This window comes from Dama dama, chromosome 19, assembly GCF_033118175.1.
Source record: "Dama dama isolate Ldn47 chromosome 19, ASM3311817v1, whole genome shotgun sequence".
Classification (NCBI taxonomy): domain Eukaryota; kingdom Metazoa; phylum Chordata; class Mammalia; order Artiodactyla; family Cervidae; genus Dama; species Dama dama.
This window is the reverse complement of record NC_083699.1, coordinates 82,838,737-82,862,970: the sequence shown is the minus strand read 5'-3', so window position 1 is coordinate 82,862,970 and position 24,234 is coordinate 82,838,737. Positions and strand designations below refer to the sequence as shown.

General features: G+C 40.1%; 1 protein-coding gene and 1 pseudogene across 8 annotated transcripts in view; one reads left to right on the top strand and one right to left on the bottom strand.

Moving 5' to 3' along the window:
- CEP63 (centrosomal protein 63) overlaps nucleotides 1-24,234 on the bottom strand; it is an 80,151-nt gene that overhangs the window by 38,974 nt on the left and 16,943 nt on the right. For all 8 annotated transcript variants that reach the window (XM_061167633.1, XM_061167632.1, XM_061167630.1 and 5 more), the window contains 3 exons: nucleotides 13,391-13,486; nucleotides 12,437-12,559; nucleotides 7,026-7,139 (listed from right to left, as the gene is read on the bottom strand). In XM_061167633.1, the coding sequence (XP_061023616.1) occupies nucleotides 7,026-7,139; nucleotides 12,437-12,559; nucleotides 13,391-13,486 (333 nt within the window). The remainder of the gene's footprint in view (nucleotides 1-7,025; nucleotides 7,140-12,436; nucleotides 12,560-13,390; nucleotides 13,487-24,234) is intronic.
- LOC133074026 (filensin-like) lies at nucleotides 157-2,954 on the top strand (annotated as a pseudogene).

The window sequence follows — 24,234 nt, the reverse complement described above, 5'->3', positions numbered from 1 at the left end:
TCTTACGAATATAACAAATAGCATTTTAACTATTCTAGTGGAGCATGTGTGTGCATTATTTGCTCAGTCGTGTCTGACTCTTTGCAACCCCATGGACTGTAGCCCACCATGCTCTTCTATTCATGGAATTCTTACTGGAGTGGGCAGCCGTTCCCTTCTCCAGGGAAATCTTCTTGACCCAGAGATCAAATCTGGGTCTCCTGCATTGCAGGCAGATTCATTACCATTCTAGTAGAGTGGGTAGAATTATTTCAACAATACAAATCACAACAGAGGTGGTTAAAAGTAAAGAAATAATTAAGAAAGTAATTTATGTCATGGAGATAAAAATAAAAGCCAAGGGTGGGGAGCTAATATGTGAGAATAGGGAAAAGGCTGGAGATTGAACTCAAATCCTCCTCTGGCTTTGTGGTATGTGATCTTTGGGCTTCAAGAAAATAACTTTTCGAGTCTCAACCATGCACATCACCCTGACTCCAAGCATCTTTCATCCCTGGGCACCTTTAGACTCCAGGGCAGGTGGAAGAACCGAGAAATATGAGCCCGATCGCGGCTGTGGAACAAGCCATCAGAGATGCCCAAGAGTGTGATGATGGCGAGATTCAGCTCTACAATGAGCAGATCGACACCCTGCGGAAGGAGACTGAAGAGGCAGAGAGGAGCCCGGAGAGGTCATCCTATGACTGCCGGCAGCTAGTGGTCGCCCAGCAGACCCTGAGGAACAAGTTGGACCAATCTCACCAGGGCCGTGCAGGATATAACTGCAGTGAAACCAAGACTCAAAGGCCTCCCCAAGCACCTTCCAAGGAAAAAGGAGATGGTAGCAAAAGGCAGAGCAGATGAAATTCTGGAAGAGACACTGCTGAGGGGTCCAGAGGACACGAAGCCAGGGCAGGTGGTGCTCAAAGAAGAGGACGACTCTAAGCTTGAGTTGGGGGGTGAAGAGGCAAGTCCCCCGACCCAGGAAGGGGCTCCAGAGGATGTCACAGATGGAGGCAAGATAAGCAAGCCTTTGAGAAACTAGGCAAGATGATCAAAGAGAAGGTGAAAGGCCCCAAAGAACCTGAGGCCCCCCCTCCCCGCCACCGACCTGTACACCAAAGGACGGTACATGGTGGTCTCCGGAGACGCCAGTCTCATGGGTCCTGGCTTCTGTGTCTTCTCCGTCCCAGCCAAAGGGGGCGTGGTGGTTTCTAAGGGGGACAACTCTGTGAGTCCTGACAGCGGCATGGAGCCCTCTCCCCAGCAGCCTGAGCCCCCTCTGGAGGATGGACAGAGGCTCCCCAGAGGAAAAAAGATGGTCTGAAGGAGGAAGGGGGCCCCCAGGGGAAAGAAGACGGTCTGAGGATGAAGGGAGCCCCACAGGGAAAAGAAAATGGTCTGAAGGAGGAAGGGGGGGCCCAGGGGAAAGAAGATGGTCTGAAGGATGAAGGGGGGGCCCCAGGGGAAAGAAGACAGTCTGAAGGAGGAAGGGGGCCCCTGAAGGGGAAAGAAGATGGTCTGAAGGAGGAAGTGGGGCCCCCAGGGGAAAGAAGATAGTCTGAAGGATAAAGGGGGGCTCCCCAGGGGAAAGAAGATGGTCTGAAGGAGGAAGACCCCCCCACCCCAGGGGAAAGAACATGGATGACCCCCCCACCCCGCACCCTGCAGACAAAGGGGTGAGAAAAATGCCAAAGAACTAAAGGGCCTCCAGGGGAAACAGGATCGCCAGAAGGAGGAGGAGGGGGCCAGAGGGCCCTGTCCTGTGGTGGCACCTGGTCCAGAGGGGCCGTCTACATCCCGGTCTCAAGGGCCTCAGGTCACTCTGGGTGGGTCCGAGGGGTATGGGGCTCAGAGCGGCAGCCAGCCGGAGAGAAGCCCTCCCAGGAAGCTGGCCTATGTGAAGGCGGAGGTGATGGAATCCATAGAGAAGTTTTCCACTGGGAGCATCCATATGTATGAAGAGACTCCTGTCATTGTGGAAAGCATGACTGAAAAGACGAAGGCAAACAAGAAGAGACTGGGAGAGAAGGGATCCTCCAGTACCTGAGCTAACCGGGAGGAGGTGCCTCTGGACCCCTGTAGACATGTGCTTGGATGCTTTAGAACAGAGGCTACAAGGATGAGGATACAAGGTTCTTGTTTGGATTAGACTGTGGTTGGCCCATCTGGCTTTCCAATGAACCCTTAATTAAAACATTTTCTTTGCTTGCAAAAAAAAAAAAAAGAAAATAACTTTTCCACATAGTGAGATTACTGAGAAGAATATGATACAAAGCAACAAGTATTCTTTTTTTAATTTTCCAAAGAATCTCAACATGCAGTTATGCCACTATAGGCATCCATTTTTACCACGCTCTCCATTAGAGTGAACTCCAAACACGTCAGTGCAGACAACAGCTCTGGGGTATTTCCACTGAAGAAACATCTTGAAAAGACAGCCCATCAGTGGTATAGCTCCCAGTAAGGCCTTATCACTACTGTGTCTCTGTCATCATAAACTTTTAAACAGTAAATCTGAGCCAATTCAATTAAGTATATGATAATTCTACCAAGACAACAGATTAACATTTGTGTTAGGATCTTTTTTTCATAAGGAAAATATGCCTTTAGAAATATAATATATATTCAAACCTGAATAATATCATATAGCCCATATAAATACTTCAAAAGGAAAACATATACAATGCAGGCTTTACTTTTCTTACATACCATGTATAAGCTAAGTATTTTACATTCTGAGCTGGCTTAAAATTTTAATTTTTTTCAAATGTTCTTAATGTTCTCTAAGACTTCCCTGAATGATTCCTTTTCACTCACTGTATTATTTGGGCAGGAGGGAAAGTAGCAAGTGATTATTTGCCCTCTACACAGGAATGATCTTATGTTTCAGTGACTATTCTGACGTTTTCCTATGCTTATACAACCATCACTCTGTCTTTGCATCTAATAAAGTACTTACAACTGTTTAACAACTGTACTTTCAAATTTAATATATTTTAATATTTGATAGCACAAACATCACCCTTATAAAAAATGTTGCCTAGTACCATTCATTTATCCTTCCACGTGAATTTTAGAACCATTCTGCAAAGTTTTCAAAATGTAACAGACAACAAATTATGTGGATAACCATTTGGAAAAAAATATAGATCCCTATCAAATTCCTTGTACCAAAAGAATTTTCAGATCAAATATATTAAGAAGTTATAAAGCATTAGAAGAAATCTTGGCTTATGTAAGTCTTTATGGTATGACAGCAAAGATAAAAACCTTAAAGAAAAAATTAATAGAATTAAGCCATTCTAAAAATTGTCTGTAAAACAACTGTATTTCCATAAAAATTACGGTAATTAAGGTAAAATTAAGGTAAATTTTAGGTAAACTGGGAAAACACACACAACTGCAACAAAACAGCAAAGAGTTAATATAGTCAATGAATATACTAAGAGCTCTTTCATAGTATAATATAAATATTCTTTAAAAGCAAGGGACAGAAATAATTTGCAAAAGAGTGGAAAGTCATAGGTAGATAAAAAATAGTCTCATTCATAATTAAAGATGCAAATTAAAACAAATAATCAGATACCATTTTTTCCCACCTATCAGATTGGCAAAGACAAGCCTAAATGTAGGGGAAATTAAAAGAAATATTTAAATAAATAATAGTGCTCAATAATGAGAAAGTATGAGGAAACAGATATTCTCAAACACTGCTGGTGAAAGTGTGCATCAGTACATCTTTGAAGATTGACAATATGCATGAGAATCTTTAAGAATGTATGACTACTTTGATGCAGTAATCTTATTTCTAGGGCCATTTCCTAAGAAAATAAATGGACATAAATGCCTAAATATTTAAATAAGGATGTTCACCCAAGCTCTACTTAAGAGTGAAAAAAAATAAAAACCTAAAAGTTCTACAAAAAAATATTGGTTACATGAATTAAGGCATTTAATGGTAGACTAAACTTCTATACAATCATTATGACTCATATTTCCTGACATGTCTTATTTAAAGAGGAAAATTTTTAACTGGTGAAAAGCAAATAAAATATTGTATTGTAAAATGCTTAGCATACTGCCTATCACATTGTAAGCACATAATTTACATTTTTACATTATGCTTCATGGAAAATTTCAAATGTATATAAATATGGAAAAAATAAGATGATGAACCCTTAAACATTCATCACTTAGCTTTCAACAATTATCAACTTTTGCTATTTATAGTAATTTTTTAAGTTCGCAACTATTCCTCCATTCCCAAACACACGTATATAGTGTTTTTCCTATCAAATGTACATGAATGCAATATACACTGCATACAAGCACAGAAAAAGTCAGAAGAAATTTACATGCAAATGCTAATCATGGTAAATCTCTAAAGGATGGAATTATGAGTTAATTTATTTAATTCTCATTTTCTCAGTTTTCTAAAATGAACATGTACTATGTCATTTTAATAGCTGACCAAAAGAAAAAAACTCAAGCAAATATATGACTCAAAGGGTGAAAAGTTATTCGGAACTCCACTTTTCTTTTTTTTTTCACCATGCAGCTTGTGGGATCTTAGTTATCAAACCAGGGTTGAACCCAGGCCCACAGCAGTGAAAACACTGAGTCCTAATCACTGGACTGTCAGGGAATTCCCTGAACTCCACTTTTATATGTTAAAAAATATAAAAGAAAAAAATTTTTATCAAAAAAAATTTTTTTTTTTTTTTTAATTTGGGGGTAAGTGTGGCTGGTGAGGGCTTCCCAGGTGGCACCAGTGGTAAAGAACCTGCCTGCCAACACTGGAGACATTAGAAACACAGGTTCAATCCCTATGTCAGGAAGATCCCCTGGAGAAGGGCATGGCAACCCACTCCAGTATTCTTGCCTGGAGAATCCCATGGGCTGAGCAGACTGGTGGGCTACAGTCCATAGGGTCATAATGAGTCAGACACGACTAAAGCGACTTAGCATGCATTTGGCTATTGATATCCATTTATCCAATCTACAAAGCTTTCTACCCTTATTGTTCAATGGTGATTCACTTATCAACAAAATACAATGTTTCAACCTTAAGTGGAATTCAAAACATTATTTCACACAAAGGGAAATTTGAAAAGATTAGATATTAAATTATTTAAGAAATTTTTTAGTCTGTTAACATGACAGTGGTATGTTTAATTTTTTTAAGTCCTAACCTGCTAGGAAATAAGATAATATCTATGATTTGCTTTGTAATATTTCAGCCGAAAGTAAAAAGTAGAGAAGAATGAAATAAAATTGGCAAAATGAGTTGCTGTTCAATGAATATAGAGTCTTACTCTTGTAAGCTAAAAACGTTTTAGAGATTTGTTACACAAAAATGGACATATAGTTAATACTGTACTGTACTCTTTAAAATGGTTAAGATTATACATTTTAATATTTTTTGCCACCATTTTTTAAGGTTGACAAAATGATAACTATTAATGCTGGGTAATGGGTATATAGAAATTTATTTTTAAAACTTTTTTTTAAAATGAGGACCAGAGAGTACTGCTAAGGGAGAAAGAAATAAAAGTTTTTCCTTAATAAACAGTTTTTCCTTAATCAGAGCAGTTTTAGTTTAAACAAACCACCAGAAGAGTTCAAATACAGAAAACAATGTTGGCTTTTTAAAGGCTTCTTATTCTACCTCTAGCTGAATTATGGTAAATAAAAATCTCATTTTTTCTAACAATGAAGCTTTAATTATGTTGAGTAATCACAATAGCAAATTAAAAAAAGGATCTATGATCAACAATAAGCGTATTACATAGAAGAATAATTGAGAACTTAAAAACTAGGACTCAATTTTCTTTTTTGCCAATCTGAAGCCTATAATATCTTATAGCTATTTATGTCTGTACAGTGCTTTAGCATTCAGGTAAAAATAAAAAAACTCTGGTCTACACTTTCAGGATTTTATTGGCCCACTCCGGCTGCATAGCTTGCTGCAGCCTAGTAAATAATTTTGATCCTTTAGATTGCTGTGGGCCCCCTGTACCATTCTGAGTGGAGTCACTAACAGCAGAGCCATTCATGGTAGTTTATTAGCCCACTGATATTTCAGGGTAGATGATTAAAAGTCAATGTATTACCAAGATTTAGAGCAGCAAATAATGCAGATTGTTTTTTCACCTTTTTTAAGGCGTCCCTCTAGCTCTTCTTAATTTCTCTGGTAATTCCCTCTTCTATAAAACTGAGATTTCTACCAACCTTGACAAATTATCATGATACTAAACAGACAACATATAATTACATATTCTAGATCGCTACATTTAGAAGAAGCATTGAGACAGTGTCTAGCACATTGCTGTTGTTGTTGTTCAGTCACTAAGTCATATCTGACTCTCTGTAACCCCAAGGTCATAAATATTCATTACCCTCTATGTTCACTTCCCTTTTGTTCTTGGTTTTTAACTGAAAAAGCAAACAAACTGAATATGTTCCAAGAAGAAAATTCCTAAATTAGGTAGCTAATTTTTTGTTTTGCTTAAGCTATCAGTTCTTCATTAAAAAAGTTTCTAGTCATGTTGTAAAAAGTGTTTCTGTTACCACAAAGATACTGCCTTTTGTTGGTGTGAATCTTTGAGCATTTGTGTTCAAACAGGCAGACTGGCCGAAGATCCCTGGCTGAGGACCTCAGCTAAGGCACCCCCAACTATCAGAGATGGAACAAGACACAGACAGAAGTGGGGCCAAGGCAAGAGCCAGAAAGAGCCAGAATAAGTAAGTCAGAGCCAGAAAGAAATGGAAAAGGAGACAGAGAGCAGAGGCAGAAAGAGAAAGGAAGGGAGAGTGAAATCAAAGTGTGGAGTGAGCCGGAGAATGCAAGTCAGTGACAGACTGGGAGAACAAGAGCCCGAGTGAGGGAGGGAGGAGCCAGTGCAGGAAAGCAGCAAGCAAAGGAGCGTGGGCGTGAGGATGGGGGTGAGCACGCTGAGCACACGGCACTGCATTTTTTAAGCTGGCTCAAATTTAATCAAAACCTCTCTGCTCTCATTATTCCAAAAATGTCTTAAACTTACCTGAATTATCTCTGATTGTTCAGCTAGAGCCTTTCTTTGTGCCTCCAGAGAAGACACCTGTTGCTGATAAATCAAGCGCTGCTTCTCCCAGTCCAGTGATTTCTGACGAAATTCCTAAAGAGGCAATTAAGGTACTTAACTTCTAAGTGCTTCCCCTTGCTGTCACCACCTTCCAGATTCACTTTTACTTTAATTTTTCCCCAGGTCCCTGGGTACACATGCACCTTTCTCCACAGCAGGAGCCCCATTACTCACTTAACTAATAGAACTGTAGAGTAACACTAAATTCCTCACATACTGTGCGTCTGGATATCTGTCTTCCTAAATTTAACACACTAATGGTGAAGAGTACGAAAACACAGATACTAAACACTGGATTCAAGATGATTTTCAAAGATCTGCTGCCACCTAAGGGTTGTTATAATTTCTTAGTGATTTTTCAGAAAACTGATGTTAAGATAATGAAAATTTCAAAATATGATTATACTTATCACTCACTACCCAAATTCTTGGTATCCAAACCCAGGAACTGAACAGATTCAAACAAATGTTCAGATAAATCCCTGGGGAGTCCAATTCTCATCAGAATCTAAAATTCAGGAACCAGACAGATTCAGTTAACACAGTATCCTTTGATATCCAAATTTTTATTATCTCAACAGAATTATAAAGACATGAATAACAAAAACTGTCTGTATTAAATTTTAACAGATATCTATAACCCAAAGCCAAAGAGTTCAAAATTAATGATGGATCAATAATAACTTCAAGTTGCACAATCAAGAAAATGAGCCCAATATTCATGAAAACGAGGCAAATTAAAGGGAATGGAAACTCAGTCTTTCTATCACTGTCCTCCAAGAGTCTCAACCCCAGAAGCATGCTAGCTTAAGGTAATTACTGTTCACCAGCTGATATTCACTTACTCATTGTTTCTACCACATATATTCCAGGTACTGTTCTAGTGCTAGGGATACAATATTTAACAAAACAAACAAAAATTCTAGCCCCACTCAATTGGAGGGAGACAGGCAACACATTACTGTACAGTAATTAGATACAGACGTCCATCAGTATCCGTGGGAGACTGGTTCCAGACCTCTGTGGTTACTAAATCCACAGATGATCACATCCCTTATAAGAAATGGTATGTTATTCACATGTAACTAATGTGCATCCTCCCACAGGCTTGAAATCATTTCTAGATTACTTGTAATGCCTAATACAATCTAAACGCTGTGTAAATAACTATAAATACAATGTAAATGCTTGTGCATAACAAATTCAAGGTCTGCTTTTTGGAACTTTCTGGAATTTGCTTTTCCCAGAATATTTTAGATCCACAGTTGGTTAAATCCATAGATGCAGAACCCATAGATACAGAGAGCCAACTGTACTCATTTTGGGGAAAATCGAGCGTGGAGTACTCAGAGTTGGTGGCTGCAGTTTGCAAAAGGAGTGGTTAGATTGAGTAACATGAAAGTAAACACCAGGAAGATGGAGATGAAGCTATACTATTCTGGGAAGTACAAGGCCTTGACGTGGAAGCATCTTGGCATGTTCAAGGATGAGCAAGAAGGTTAGTGTGGCTGGGGGCGAGTAAGTAAAAGGGGAAAAAAGGAAGGGAAAGGTCAGAGTTAATAGGCAGTGAGACTCTGTAGGTCATTATGATAACTTTGTCTTTTAGGAGAAACTACTGTAAATTTACATACAGGAGAGAACATGATTTAACTTAAACTAAACAGAATCCTTCTAGCTGTTGTGCTGAGAAAAGAGAAATCATGGGTGACTCCAAGGTTTTTAGGCTTCAGCAATCTGAGGAATGGAATTACATTAACTAAAACAGAAATGGTGCTGGAAGATGAGGAAGAAAAAAGTCAGGGCCTTTATTTTAAATATGTCAAGTTTGAGACAGCTTTAGATACCGTGTGGAGATGTGAAATGAGAAGTTGGAAATTATTCTGTAGCCAAAAGTCAAGACTAGATATAGGAATATAGGAATTATCAACATATACACAGTGCTTAAAACTATGAGACTGAATGGTATCACCAAGGGAGTGGCCTCGACAGAAAAAAGAAGAGGTACAGCACAGTTGCAGCGTGTTTCAATGCCAAAAGGTTGGGGAGAAAAAATAACTGAGGAGTGGCAAACACCGTAGGAGAAAACCCAGGAAAGTACAATTGTTCTCCAAGCCAAACCAGCTGAGTCCAGTGTTGCAGACAGGGTATGGAAGGAGAGAGTGGACACGGGCTTCAGTAATGCGCATTCACTGGTGAACTCCATGCCAATAGCTTCTGCAGAGGAGAGAAAGGCTTACTGAGTGAGTGTAAGAAAAATGGAAGGAAAGGAACTAGAGACAAATATAGGTACCTAAAGTCATTTAGTTAAATGACTTTTGTTAAACAACTTCATTTTTTGTAAAATGAAGGAGAAAAATGAGACAGTATCCAAAGGACAAAAATAGAGGTCAACAAAGGATATTTAAGAGGGGGGAAATTTGCATGTTGGTGGAAAATATCCAGTAGGGAGGAAAAACCTGAGGATGCAGAATAGAGGGGCATTTCTGGAGTGGTGTTGTGGAAAGGGAACAGAGAGAGCATGGACAGATCCTTCAGTAGGAAGGTAAAGTATATGGAAACAGTTGCAAATAGGAAGGCAGAAAGGTTGGAAGCGGTGAAAATTATCTTTTCATTGCTTCAGTTTTCTCAATGAAATATAAAGGTCATCACCCAGAAGTGAGGATGTGGGGCAAAGTGTTAAAAACTCAAGAAAAGAGAAAGTATGGAACAGTCATTATGGAAAAATAAGGGGAGAGTGAGGAGAAATATGATTCTGGACAGCATGAGGACCCATCTGAGGTAAGTGAACACAAACTGAAAATGAGGCCAGTCAGCAAGATCGTATTTTTCTCCAGCCATGATCTGCCACAAATGACAGGTAAGACAGTGGGGAGAAAGCTGGATTTCATGAAAGTTAAAGGAGGAGCCTGGTGGACCACAGTCAATGGGGTCACAGAGTCGGATGTGACTGAAATGAAGCAACTAACTAAGCTATGACAAACCTAGACAGTGTATTAAAAAGCAGAGACATTTCTTTGCCAACAAAGGTCCGTATAGTCAAAGCTCTGGTTTCCATAGTAGTCGTGTATGGATGCGAGAGCTGAACCATAAAGAAGGTTGAGTGCTGAAGAATTGATGCTTTTGAACTGTGGTGCTGGAGAAGACTCTTGAGAGTCTCCTGGACAGCAAGGAGATCAAGCCAGTCAATCCTAAAGGAAATGAACCCTGAATATTCATTGGAAAGACTGATGCTGAAGCTGAAGCTCCAATACTTTGGCCACCTGATGGAACAGATTCACTGGAAAAGACCCTGATGCTGGGAAGCACTGAGGATAGGAGAAGGGGGCAACAGAGGATGAGATGGTTGGATAGTATCACTGACTCAACGGACATGAGTTTGACCAAACTCCAGGAGATGGTGAAGGACAGGGAAGCCCTGCAGTGCATGGGGTCACAAAGTGCATCAGACACAACTGAGCCACTGAACAACAAAAACAACAACAAAGAGAGGGCACAGGAATGGAAGGGGAATATAAGGAGCAAACCATGGGAGAGAAGCTGGGTAAGAAGTGGTAGGTGCAGACACGAGGCAGGTATGGAGCAGTGACAAGTGGCCAGATCCAAACACTTTAAGGAATGGAGAATCAGGTGATTATTGAGCATTGGGAATAAGAGGGAGCAAGCTGAAAAGAAGGGGATGGTAGTCAGAAAGAACAAGATGCTTAAAACTGTGATCCTTGGAGGGTTGCAAGTATTGCTAGCGACAGCACCTAAGGAATTGCAATGGGAAAAGGGAAAAGAGACAGAAAGGGAATCAAAATATCCCTGGAGGAAAAGAACACCAATGAACCAAAGACCATAGTAGTATAAGGATCATCCTTGTGGATACCAAAATCCTCAAGAATTATGGTAAGAGCAATGTTGGAGAGAATGACAATCAACCGGGGGAGTAATCAGGGATCAGAAGATGAGTAATTTTGCCTGTATATACATTGTTGTTTAGTCACTAAGTTGTGTCTGACTCTTGAGACCCCATGGACTGCAGCCTGCCAGTCTCCTCTGTCCATGGGATTTCCCAGGCAAGAATAGTGGAATGGACTGCCATTTCCTTTTCCAAGGGATCTTCCCAACCCAGGGAAGGAACCTGAGTCTCCTATGTTGATTGGCAGATTCTTTACCACTGAGCCACCAGGGATGGTGGTATATGCTGATGACATGAAAATCAAAAGATGGAGACTCTCGGGTACAAAGAAAACAGAATGGTCTGGAAGTGGTAATGGGGAATAAGAACATGAGGGGTTTTATGCAAAAACCCAGGTACCAGTGAAGAAGGCTGGAGAGAAAGCAAAATCTGATTCTAAGCTCTTCAATCATAGAAAAATATTGAGATGTAAAAAAGTATTAAAAGTAGAAATTAAAATTCTAGGTAGTAATAATAAAACAGTCTTAGTGGGTGACAGGTCACTCTGAGTAGAAACATTGTAAGTAATCATACAAAGATGTTGAACAATGTTTCTCAAATTAACATCAGCTGGGGAAGCTAGATAAAGTGCAGAGTACTAGCTCACATGCCATACTACTGGATCAGAATCTCTGGGAGACTAAAGAGGACCCTGGTTAACACTTAGGTACACTTGAGAACCAAGAGCACAGACAGAGGAGAGGAGTGGTGGATTCAAGAGGGAAAAAAGTAACAGCCCCATGCTGTTTTTGGTGGTGTTAAGTCTCAACTTCCTTAACTCCTCTGGGAACCAAGATATACAATAATCATGGAGTTACTCAAACTTAACAAAAACTTAGTCAGCAAAGAGGGAGGCAAGTGACTTATCTTATCTAAATGGGAACTAAGAATAAATAATCTGATATGCAAAGTACTGTGTACAAAAAAGCCACATACCTTCAACACTTACTAAGCCCCTACTGTGTTAGGTGATAAATAAAACAAAGACAAAACTCACAGAGGACAGCCAGTAACTGGTATCAATGCTCCCTAGTACTGGCATTTGGGGTACAACAGGTCTTTCCTGTGCGGAATAGGCCCAGTCACGTTTACTGTCCCTGGTTCCTGTGCCCTACCCACCAATTTCACTCCCAGTCATTCCGACAACCAGAACAATGTCTCCAATATTTCCAATGCCCTCAAAGGATGGCACCACCCTCTTGAGAACTACTGATAGCTAGTAACCACAGGGAACCAGATGATGACAGGACACCCTCCCACCTCTGAAACAGCTCAGTGGTAGTCCTGCCGGTGAGAGAAAATTGGCTTCATGGAACAGCACTATTAGAAACAGAGTTTTCCTACATGAAGGCTGACAATCACTACAAGCCAATCAGTACTATGAACATACCTCTATTTTTCCAGTTAACCTCTCAATTTCAGACCGATCTTCCCTGTGATTTTTGGCATTTCCTCTGAAGTCTCTTACATGTTTTTTCTGTAGCTTTTCATAGCTTCTCTTCAGTCTGCCTAACTGTAGACACAGTTATTTCTAGACTTAAAATTTAAGAATGTGTAAACAGTGCTGGTAAAACAAACTGGCGTTATAAAAGCACAAGTAGAGCTAACTAGCATCCCTGAAAATAGAGAGCATGTTAGATAAAATACAAAACTCAAAACTATATACAAAAAGTAAACACCAGGAAAAAAAAAAGAGTCAAAGAAAAAATAAAGAGAAAAGTTTAATAAATAAATAAAACAAAGGTCTAATTTTTTATTATAATATACAATACCCTGCACTGAGGGGCCCCACAACCCATCCTCACAATAAAAGCAGCAAATAAACACTCTTTCTTTTCTCCAGGCCTGTGGTTCTTGAACCATTCCCCAGTGGAACACTGATATTCACTATGCAGGAGAGGAATGCTTCGGAATTAAATAAAAAGTATTTTTTTGCCAATCTGAAGAATACAATTCAGTTAACTGGTAGAATTTTCTTACCTTTCTAATCTATCCCCAAATGGTTCTGAAACCTTTGACTCTTCCATTACTTAAAATCTAGTAACTGACTCAACTCAAAAATTAAAACATTTAACATAAGATTTTGGTATCAGCATTTCATGGTATTATACGAAAATAGTTTCTTTCAGATACTCAACCAAGAATATTTTAGAATCATTGTTGTAGGTAATATCAAACATATAAAAGGCAAGATTCTGGGTTTAAGAACAGAGAAAGATTTCTACCCCAATATCTTCCATGGAATATGTACATCTACTTTATAAAGTAGAAACCAGCTCATTAACAAAATTCTCAAGGTTGAAGAGACAGAACTATACAATATATAATACAATTAAAATCTTACTTCTTCATGTAGTTTCTTTAACTCTTGCTTATACTCCATGGCCATCTCTTGCTTGACTTTTTCATGTTTTTCTACCTGCTGACGCAACATTCCAATCTAAAAGCAGAGAGGTGGCAGTATTTTTCATTATTAGCATTGAAACAATTACCCTGAAACATAAAAATAGAAAATAACCTTTGTACTTATCTGTAAAGACACATTCTCAACTATACAACTTCTCAGGAAGTCAAATACCTAATTATTTAATAATTTATAACACTTCCAAAAAAAACAGAAAATAAGCAATTGTTCTAGAATTTCTAGGTTTAGATGAAAATTTACTCTATCTCATTTATTCTTCCTAACCCTTTTTACCATAAAAAAAAAAACCCTCACAAAAAATTAACAAATTACAAGAACCTTGGAATCTAAAAATATTGAACAAAAATCTATGCGAGTTCAAGAATAAATTCTTTAAAGCAAAGCACAGAATACTAACATTAGACAGAAAGACACCAGGAAGCTGAAAGCTCTTGCTATAGACAGTCAATATTCATTTAGATTTACCCACAAATTTAGTATTGTGCTAAAAGTCCTTCAGTCATGTCTGACTCTCTGTGACTCTATGGACTATATCCCATCAAGCTCCTCTGTGCATGGGGTTCTCCAGGCAAGAATACTGGAGTGGGTTGCCATTTCCTAATCCAGGGGATCTTCCCCACTCAGGTATTAAACCCGTATCTCCTGCATTAGCAGGTGGATTCTTTACCACTGAGCCACCTGGGAAGCCCTATTAGATAAATAGCTAAGACTAAAACTTAAGAATACACCATAAAATGTTATTTAGAAATAAGGAGAATGTCAAAAGAAAAAAAAAAAAAGGAGTTAAAGATACCAAAAGAACTGTCTTACAAGAATCCTAGGTTCAGAGAAATAGGGCAGATGATCATTGTTTTTTCTTATGACCCTTATAGAACTATTTTTCTTTTCATTTATTATAAGAGTCTAGCATTAGTATAAAATGTGAAGAAACAATTGTTAAATTTTATTTATTTACCAGGGTCTGGTTCATAATAGTCAAGCAACAATATTCAAATTTCTTAAAGAAAGTATATTTATTACTAGTACAAACAACTCCCTCACTCTCAGCAATAGGCATTAGGCAGAGAAAAGGAGGCCAAATTTTGAAAACTGTCAGCATGGATGGTATCATTTTAACTACAATTTAGAGTTTTTAAAGTGGTTTCTTAAACCGTAACTCAATCTTCACAACATGGGAACATAGGAACTATATCCTCATTTTGCACAGGATGAAACAGGTTCAGAGACGTTAAATTATTTGTCCAAGGCCATTCAAGTGAAAAAATGCACAGCCAGGACTCCAAATCCCTTACTTGTTTCATTAGGTCTACCTGCTCTGTAGGGCATTAGAAGGCAACAGCAGCAGCAGGGTCCATTAAAACCAATCCAATTCAAACAGTGTAATCAGAAAACATATAAAGCATTCACTTATGAAATGAGTTGTTTATACTAGTACTCCTCCAAGTATGAGCTGCAGATGGGCTGGACCTGGTCACAACAGCAATCCAACATGAGGTAAGAACCTTGAAGTAGAATATAAATCAATTATGTTACAAAAAACACTGTTTGGTGCAACTGACATTTTTATACAGCAAAACTTCCTGTGATGTGAAGGATGCAATGCACTGATTTACATTCTGATGCAAGCGTTACCTTACCATGAACCTGTCATTTGAGTAGCACTGGTTTATACTATGGGGCTAACTGCTCCTAGGCCTGAAACTTACAAACAAATAAAAATGACAAAAACTTAAAGGCCTATATGCTAGTTCTTCTATCATATGCTGTTCAAGTAGATTAATAAATATATTACTACCAATAACAGTGAAATTACAGTTTCACAGATCAACTCTATGGAACAGATTCTTATCATTTAGTTCAGTTCAGTCGCTCAGTCGTGTCCAACTCTTTGCGACCCCATGAATTGCAGCGCACCAGGCCTCCCTGTCCATCACCAACTCCCGGAGTTTAATCAAACTCATGCCCATCGAGTCGGTGATGCCATCCAGCCATCTCATCCTCTGTCGTCCCCTTCTCCTCCTGCCCCCAGTCCCTCCCAGCATCAGGGTCTTTTCCAATGAGTCAACTCTTCGCATGAGGTGGCCAAAGTATTGCAATTTCAGCTTCAGCATCAGTCCTTCCAATGAACACCCAGGACTAATCTCCTTCAGGATGGACTGGTTGGAATTCCTTGCAGTCCAAGGGACTCTTAAGAGTCTTCTCCAACACCACAGTTCAAAAGCATCAATTTTTCAGCGCTCAGCTTTCTTCACAGTCCAACTCTCACATCCATACATGACCACTAGAAAAACCATAGCCTTGACCAGACAGAACTTTGTTGGCAAAGTAATGTCTCTGCTTTTTAATATGCTGTCTAGGTTGGTCATAACTTTCCTTCCAAGGAGTAAGCGTCTTTTAACTTCATGGCTGCAGTCACCATCTGCAGTGATTTTGGAGCCCCCAAAAATAAAGTCTGACACTGTTTCCACTGTCTCCCCATCTATTTCCCATGAGGCGATGGGACCAGATGCCATGATCTTAGTTTTCTGAATGCACTTTACCTCTAGAAACTTCATCAACTTCCAGCAACCCAATCAATGAAGCAGTGAATCATTGACAGCTACATTTCTAAATATCTTTTATATCTCGATGCCCAAACTTGTAATCTTCAAATCCTTACAAAGGAGCCCATCTGCCCAATCCCATCAATTTCTTTTTAAGTGTTAAGTATGGGATACCTCAGAAATACTGCAGGTTCCTTCCAGATCACCACAATAAAGCAAATTCTGTGATAAAATGAGTCATACAAATATTTTCGGTTTCCCAGCACATATAAATGTTCTGTTTGCACTCTACTATAGTCAACTAAATGTGCAAGAACATTATGTCTAAAAAGCAATGCATATATCTATCTTAATTTAAAAAACATTGTATTGCCAAAAAAAAAAAACGCTAGCCATCATCAGAACCTTCCATAAGTCATAATCTTTATGCTGATAGAGGATTTAAAATATTGCAAGAATCGAGCCTCCCTGGGGCCTTAGTGGTAAAGAATCCCCCTGCCAATGCAGGAAACACAGGCTTAATCCCTGATCTGGGAAGATCCCAGATGCTGTGCAAGGTACAACTAAGCCCATGGGCCACAACTATTAAGAATACAAAAAAGAACTGTACCAAAAAAGGTCTTAATGACCCAGATAACCACAATTGTGTGGTCACTCACTTAGAGCCAGACATCCTACAGTGTGAAGTTAAGTGGGCCTTAGGAAGCATCACTACAAAGTTAGTGGAGGTGATGGAATTCCAGCAACGCTATTTCAAATCCTAAAAGATGATACTGTTAAGTGCTGCACTCAATATGTCAGCAAATTTAGAAAACTCAGCAGTGGCCACAGGACTGGAAAACATCAGTTTTCATTCCAATCTCAAAGAAAGGCAATGTCAAAGAATGTTCAAATTACTGTACAATTGTACTTATTTCACATGCTAGCAAGATTATGTTCAAAATTCTTCAAGTTAGACTTCAGCAGTAAGTGAACCAAGAACTTCCAGATGTTCAAGCTGGATTTAGAAAAGGCAGAACCAGAGATCAAATTGCCAACATATGCTAGATTATAGAAAAAGCAAAGGAATTTCAAAAAAACGTCTACTTCTGCTTCACTGACTATGCTAAAGCCTTTGACTGTGTGAATCACAACAAACTGGAAAATTCTTAAAGAGATGAGAATACCGGACCACCTGACCTGTCCCCTAAGAAACCTGTGTACAGGTCAAGAAGCAACAGTTAGAACTGGACATGGAACAGCAGAGGGTTCAAAATTGGGAAAGGAGTATGTCAAGGCTGTATATTGTCACCCTGCTTTATTTAACTTATATGCAGAGGACATCATGAGAAATGCTGGGCTGGATGAAGCACAAGCTGGAATCAAGATTGCCGGGAGAAATATCAACAACCTCAGAAACACAGATGACATCACCTTTATGGCAGAAAGCAAAGAAGAACTAAAGAGCCTCTTGATAAAAGTGAAAGAAAACAGTGAAAAAGCTGGCTTAAAACTCAACATGCAAAAAACTAAGATCATGGCATCTGGTCCCATCACTTCATAGATGAAGGAAAAGTGGAAACAGTGACAGATTTCATTCTCTTGGGCTCAAAAATTACTGTGGATGGTAACTGCAGCCACGAAATTAAAAGACGCTTGCTCCTTGGAAGAAAAGCTATGACAAACCCAGACAACAAATAAAAGCAGAGACATCACTTTGCTAACAAAGCTATGGTTTTTCCAGTAGTCATGTATAGTTGTGAGAGTTGGATCATAAAGATGGCTGAGCACTGAAGAATTGATGCTTTTGTACTGCAGTGCTGGAGAAGACACTTGAGGGTCCCTTGGAGAGCAAGGAGATCAAAGCAATCAATCCTAAAGGAAATCAACCATGAATATTCACTGGAAGGACTGATGCTGAAGCTGAAGCTCCGACACTTTGGCCACCTGATGCAACTGACTCACTGGAAAGGACTCTGATACTGGGAAAGATTGAAGGGAGGAGGAGGAGGAGTCAACAGAGGAGGAGATGGTTGGATGGCATCACTGACGCAATGGACACGAGTTTGAGCAAACTCAGGGAGATAGTGAAGGACAGGGAGGCCTGGCGTGCTGCAGTCCATGGTGTCACAAAGACTCAGACATGACTGAGCAACTGAACAACAACCAGAGACCAGGAGCCACAACTACTGAGCCCGTGTGCCACAACTCCTGAAGCCCGCATGCTCTAGAGCCCATGCTCAGCAACAAGAGAAGCCACCACAAAGAGAAGCCCGAGCACTGCAACTCGAGTAGCCCTTGCTCCCTGCAACTAGAGGAAAGCCTCCACAGCAACAAAGACCCAGCACAGCCGAAAATAAATAATTTGTCTAAAAAAAGAAATATTTAAGAATTACCAAAATGAGACATAGAGACATGAAGTCAGCAAATGCTGTTAGAAACAAGATGCCTACACACTTGAGTTCAACTCAAGGTGGCCTCAAACCTTCAATCTGTAAAAAATACAGTATCTGCAAAGTGCAATAAAGTGAAGCACAATAAAATGAAGTCTGCCTGTAGCGCGGTAGTGCCTATGACATCAAAACTAAGCTACAGGAATAAATTTAAAGAGCCCTGGAGTAACAAAATAGTCTCACGATTACAAAGAAGGGAATTTCTTTAATTCACAGAAACATACATGGGAGTTTCTAACAAAATAAACAACTTAGATATCTACGTATACAGATATGACCCTTGAACAACATAGGTCTGAGCTGCACAGATCCACCTATACGGGAATTTTTTTCAATAAACATGTGTTACATACTGCACTATCCTAGGTTGGTTGAATCCACAGATTCAGAACTACAGATCCAAGTGACAATGTTAGTCGCTCAATCGTGCCTAACTCCTTGTGACCCCATGGACTGTAGCCTGCCAAGCTCCTGTGTCCATGGGATTTTCCATGTAAGAATACTAGAGTGGGTTGCCATTCCCTTCTCCAGAGGATGGTCCTGACCAAGGGACTGAACTCGGGTCTCCTGCATTGCAGGCAGATTCTTTACCATCTGAGGCACCAGGAAAGCCCCAAGATACGAGTCAACTGTAAAATTGTACATAGATTTTCAACTGCATGGGGGATTGGTGCCCCCTGACTCCCAGGTTCAAGGGTCAACAGTACAGTGTTTAACTAGGAAACCACTATCACCTTAACTTACTAAATGGAACTACTTGTGTTTGCCCCTGGAGAAATAAAGAAGTGGTAACTAAGGTAACTTATCAAGGAGCACTGACTCTACCTAAATTACAAATAAATAAATACATATATATGTATATATATATGAGATTGTCATTCCATGCACTTTTTCAATAATTTCAATATCTTTTCATGAGATATAACTTTAAAATACATTCTCAAAAGTCTACCCAAATTTTAAAATAAATGCCAGTTTAGCAAGTGGCATCTCAGAACACAATCTAACATAGCCAACATAACTATGTAGAGTTGACCCTTAAACAACATGGTTGAACTTCATGGGTCCACTTATACATAGATTTTTTTTCAATAAATACTACAGTACTACATGAATTCATGAATGTGGACTCTCAGATAAAGAGAAAGAAAGTGAAAGTGAAAGTAGCTCAGTTGTGTGGGACTCTCTGCAACCCCATGGGCTGGAATTTTCCAGGCCATAATACTGGAGTGGGTAGCCTTTCCCTTCTCCAGGCGATCTTCCCAACCCAGGGATCAGACCCAGATCTCTTGCATTGCAGCCAGATTCATTATCATTTGAGCCACCAGATAAAGAAGGCTGACTATAAAGTTCTATGTGGATTTTTTAGTGCATTGGAGTCAATGCATCTAACCCCCACATTGTACAAGAGTCATCTCTACTGCTATGGCCCAAACTGCAAAAGGCCAACCATTGACAGATTCTCTTGACAAGTAAAAAAACACTTTTTGAAGCCTAACACTTTCCTTGTGACATGAAATATTTCTAAGATATTCTTGATAAGTGCAGTACCATCAACAGAATCAAAATCTCAATGTATCACTCACAGAAGTGCCCTTAAGAAGCAGAACAGCAGCACTGAGTGGTGATCCTACTGGTAGGAAAGCCCATCCACGTGGGGCTTGGGACCAGTGTTTACCTACAGTCCTTCCAAGCCTTCTGAGATTAGCATTCATGCCAGAAATTTAGGGGACGTTCTTGCACTTATATATGCTTTCTGCTTATCTTCCAATATTCAATGTTCTTTTATTGTATCAGCTAAATTAAGAGAAATCAATTAGCAAATGTTATTAAACTTTTCCCAAAAATCATCAATAACACTGGGTGGTGAGATCATAAATAATATTTATTTTCTTCTTTTCTTTCTTTTCCCCTTTTCTTTTCAACAAGTGTAAATGTACATTTTTTTAAGTTTTCTGAATTTTATTTTAAACCTAACCAAAAGAAGCAAATTGTTGAATTTGGGCATAACTTTTTACACTAATCACATAATGTGGCCAAAAACAACATTCACTAAACTCAGTGATTATTAACACGGGCATGTAATAGAATGATCATGTGCCTCCCTTTACATTTTCTTAAAGAAGTTACATATGTACTACATGTGACCAAGGTAACACGATCCTTGAAATATTAACAACATTAACATTCTTATGCATTTTCACCAATGAATTTTTCTTCTGAAAAAAAAAAAAAAAAGAAAAAAAAAACAGAATTTGACATACAAATGCTTTCTATGCATTATAAAGAAGAGTATTAACAATTCAAGATAGCGATGTAGAAAGATTCAGAACTCACCGCCCTCCTCAGACTCACTGGATCTACAGCTAAACATGGAACAATTTCTTCTTGGAAAAAACTTAAAGCTTGGTTGAGCGACAACTACATGTTGGACAAAAGAAAAGAAAACCATACAAAAGCCTGTAGGGGAGATGGAGACACAATCTCACTGTAAATCTCACCCCTAGTGTAGCAACCATAACCAGAAGGGAACTCAAAACTCAGACCTTCTCATTGAGGAGCAAAGGGTTCAAACCTCACCTTGGGCACCCCAACTTTTAAGACATGCACTTGAGAGGTGAGCCCCCAAACATCTAATTTCTGAAAACCAATGGGTCTTGTGTCCCAAGAGCCACAAACTGAGAGCAACCTGAGAAACACCTCTTAGAGGGCTCATGTGCTTGGACTCACCCATCCCAGAGTCCAGCTCAGAGGCAGCCAATTGGGGCTAGACTTAAAGTGAGTAAGGCCCACCATCAAAACCTCAGCTAAAGGGACAGGGGTCTTGTTCAACACACACAGGTAGGCTCCTGCTGGAACACCCTGGAAACAAAGCCTAGAAGGTACCATCTTTGTCATGCTCCAGAGCACCACCATCTCCCTGGAAGAGAAACTTGTGCTGATGTCCTGATTTTTACAGCTCCTGCCCAGGCTATGATTCTAGATCACCTGGCTCTAGAGACCAACGGAGCTTCGTGTTCTGGGTCCTAAGGAACTGTTATAATCAGTGTCACCCAGAAAGCAGCTCATGCCCCAGTCAGGTGCCTGGATTTTTGTGACTACTGCTAGAGAACACCTCTACATTAACTGGCTCTGGTGGTAAGTGGGGGCTTCCCTGGTGGATTTACAAGAATCCACCTGCAATGCAGGAGACCCCGGTTCAATTCCTGGGTTGGGAAGATCCCCTGGAGAAGGGATAGGTTACCCTCTCCAGTATTCTTGGGCTTCCCTGGTGGTTCAGATGGTAAAGAATCCGCCTGCAATGCGGGAAAGACCTAGGTTCAATCCCTGGGTTGGGAAGATCTCCGGAGGAGGGCATGGCTACCCAGTCCAGTATCCTTGCCTGGAGAATCCCCACTGGTGGGCTACAGTCCATGGGGTCACAAAGAGTCGGACACAACTGAGCCACTAAGCAAAGGTGGTCAGTGGGGCTTATACTCGTGGGTCCTACAGGACTGCAACCCAAGGAGAAAGGGTTCTTGAACAGCTACAATCACAAAGGCACAGCAAAAGGCAACAGACCCTGGAGTTGCATTCTTTCTGTGGAGGGAGACTATGAACTGACCATCATGACTGCTAAGGGACAAGCTTCTGATTAGGCAGGCATCTTGGCAGTGACTGCAGTCCTCTCCAGAGACCTTGGAGGGCACTACCTCTGCTTTCGCACTCTGCTGCCTCCAGTGCACAGGCGGCAGAGCTCTACACATGGCCTGTGCCCAGGGGCCTCCCTTTGGTTATTGAGCTCTAGGTGACTGCAAGGACCTGCATTCCTGGGTCCCACACGACTCTGGCAATCAGAGAGGTAGTTCTTGGCAGGCTACTACCCTTAAGGCACTGTACAGGAAGTAGAGTGAGGCACACTCCCCAGGCTTTCTGTGAGAGTCCCCTTTACTTGTCTTGGACCTTTGTCCTAAGGAGTAGGCTTCAGGTTTGGCTCACATTTAGTGGCCTATGGAGTTGCTCTCAAAGAACATGGGCTATGGACACCTTCTTGGCATTCTCCCTCTGCCTTGCTCCAGCCCAGAGTATTACCCAGAAAACAGCTCATCTGGAGCCCACATGGTGACCTCCAAATCACCCGGCTCTGAGGACCAATGTGGCTTACTCCTGCAGCCCCTCAAAACTGTATATATTTGCATACTTTAAAAGCTGCTGCCCCAGCTTCCAGTCAGTCTGAATCTAGGTGCTGAGATTCTCCATTTCAGGACAATGACAGGTCTTGGCACATCCTCAACTACTGGGAGCTACTAAAAATACAATAGGCTGCCTAGACAAGTACAGACGTTTGAGAAACACCCAGAAGCTGAGGCAGGGTTGAATTACAAGGTTCATCTCCTACAGAAGGCTACTCCTTCAATACTGGAAGAGGTGGTTATTTCATTTATTGTACAGAAACAAATGGAGAGTCAAGGAACAGAGGAATATGTTCCAAATGAAAATAAGATAAACCTCAGAAGAAACCTTAATGAAATGGAGGTAAGTAATTTGGGATTACCTGATAAGAGTTCAAAGTAATGGTCATAAAAATGCTCACTGAACTGGGGGGAAGAATAGATGATGAGAACTTCAACAAAGAGACAAGAAAAATATAAGAAAGTACCAAGTAGAAAGAATACAATAGCTGAACTGAAGAACACACTGAAGGGGTTTAACGGCAGACTAGATGAAGTCAACTCACTGACAAGGCAATGGAAGATGCCCAATTACAGCAGCAAAATGAAAAAAGAATGAATACTGTGAAGATGGCTTCAGGAGCCTATGGGACACCACCAAACAGACTTTCACTTTATAGGGCTCCTAAAAGAGGAAGAGAGAAAGGAGTAGAAATCTTATTTGAAAAAAAATATGGCTGAAAACTTCCCTAACTTGGGGAAGAAAACAAGCATCCAGACCCAGGAAATCCTGAGAATTGCAAACAAGATGCTACTAGGGTTTCCCTGGTGGCTCAGTGGTAAAGAATCTGCCTGCCAATGCAGGAAACATGGATTCAATCCCTGATCTGGGAAGATCCCACATGCCTCAGAGCAACTAAGTATGTGGGCCACAACTATTCTATTTAGCCTGTGCTCTAGAGCCCAGGAGCCACAACTACTGAGCCCTGGTGCTGCAACTACTCAAGCTTGCATGCCCTAGAGCCTGTGCTCTGCAACAAGAGAACCCACTGTAACGAGAAGCCTGCACACCACAAGTAGAGAGTATCCCCTGCTCGCCACAACCGAAGAAAAGCTCAAGCAGCAACAAAGACCCAGCACAGCCAAAAATGAATGATAAATCAATAAAATTATATTTTAAAAGATGCCATCAAAGAGACCCACACCAAGACACATTACAACTAAAATGTCAAAAGTTAAAGACAAGGAGATAATCTTAAAAGCTGTGAGAGAAACACTAGTTCTGTACAAAGGAACTCTCATAAAGCCATCAGCTGATCTTTCAGCGCAAACATTGTAAGCCAGAAAGCTTGGTACATTCAAAGTACCAGAAGAAGAAAACTTCCAATCAAGAATACTCTGCCCAACAAAGTTTTCATTCAGAATCAAAAGAGAGATAGAGTTTTCAGACAAGCAAAAGTTAAAGGAGTTCACCACCACTAAATTGGCCTTATAAGAAATTTTAAAGGGACTCCTTTAAGCTGAAAGAAAGGATGCTAATTATAATTAGTAACAAGAACACAAATGAAAGGATAATTATTGTTGGAAAGTAAATATATAGTGAAGGTAGTGGATTAATTACTAATAAAGCTAATATA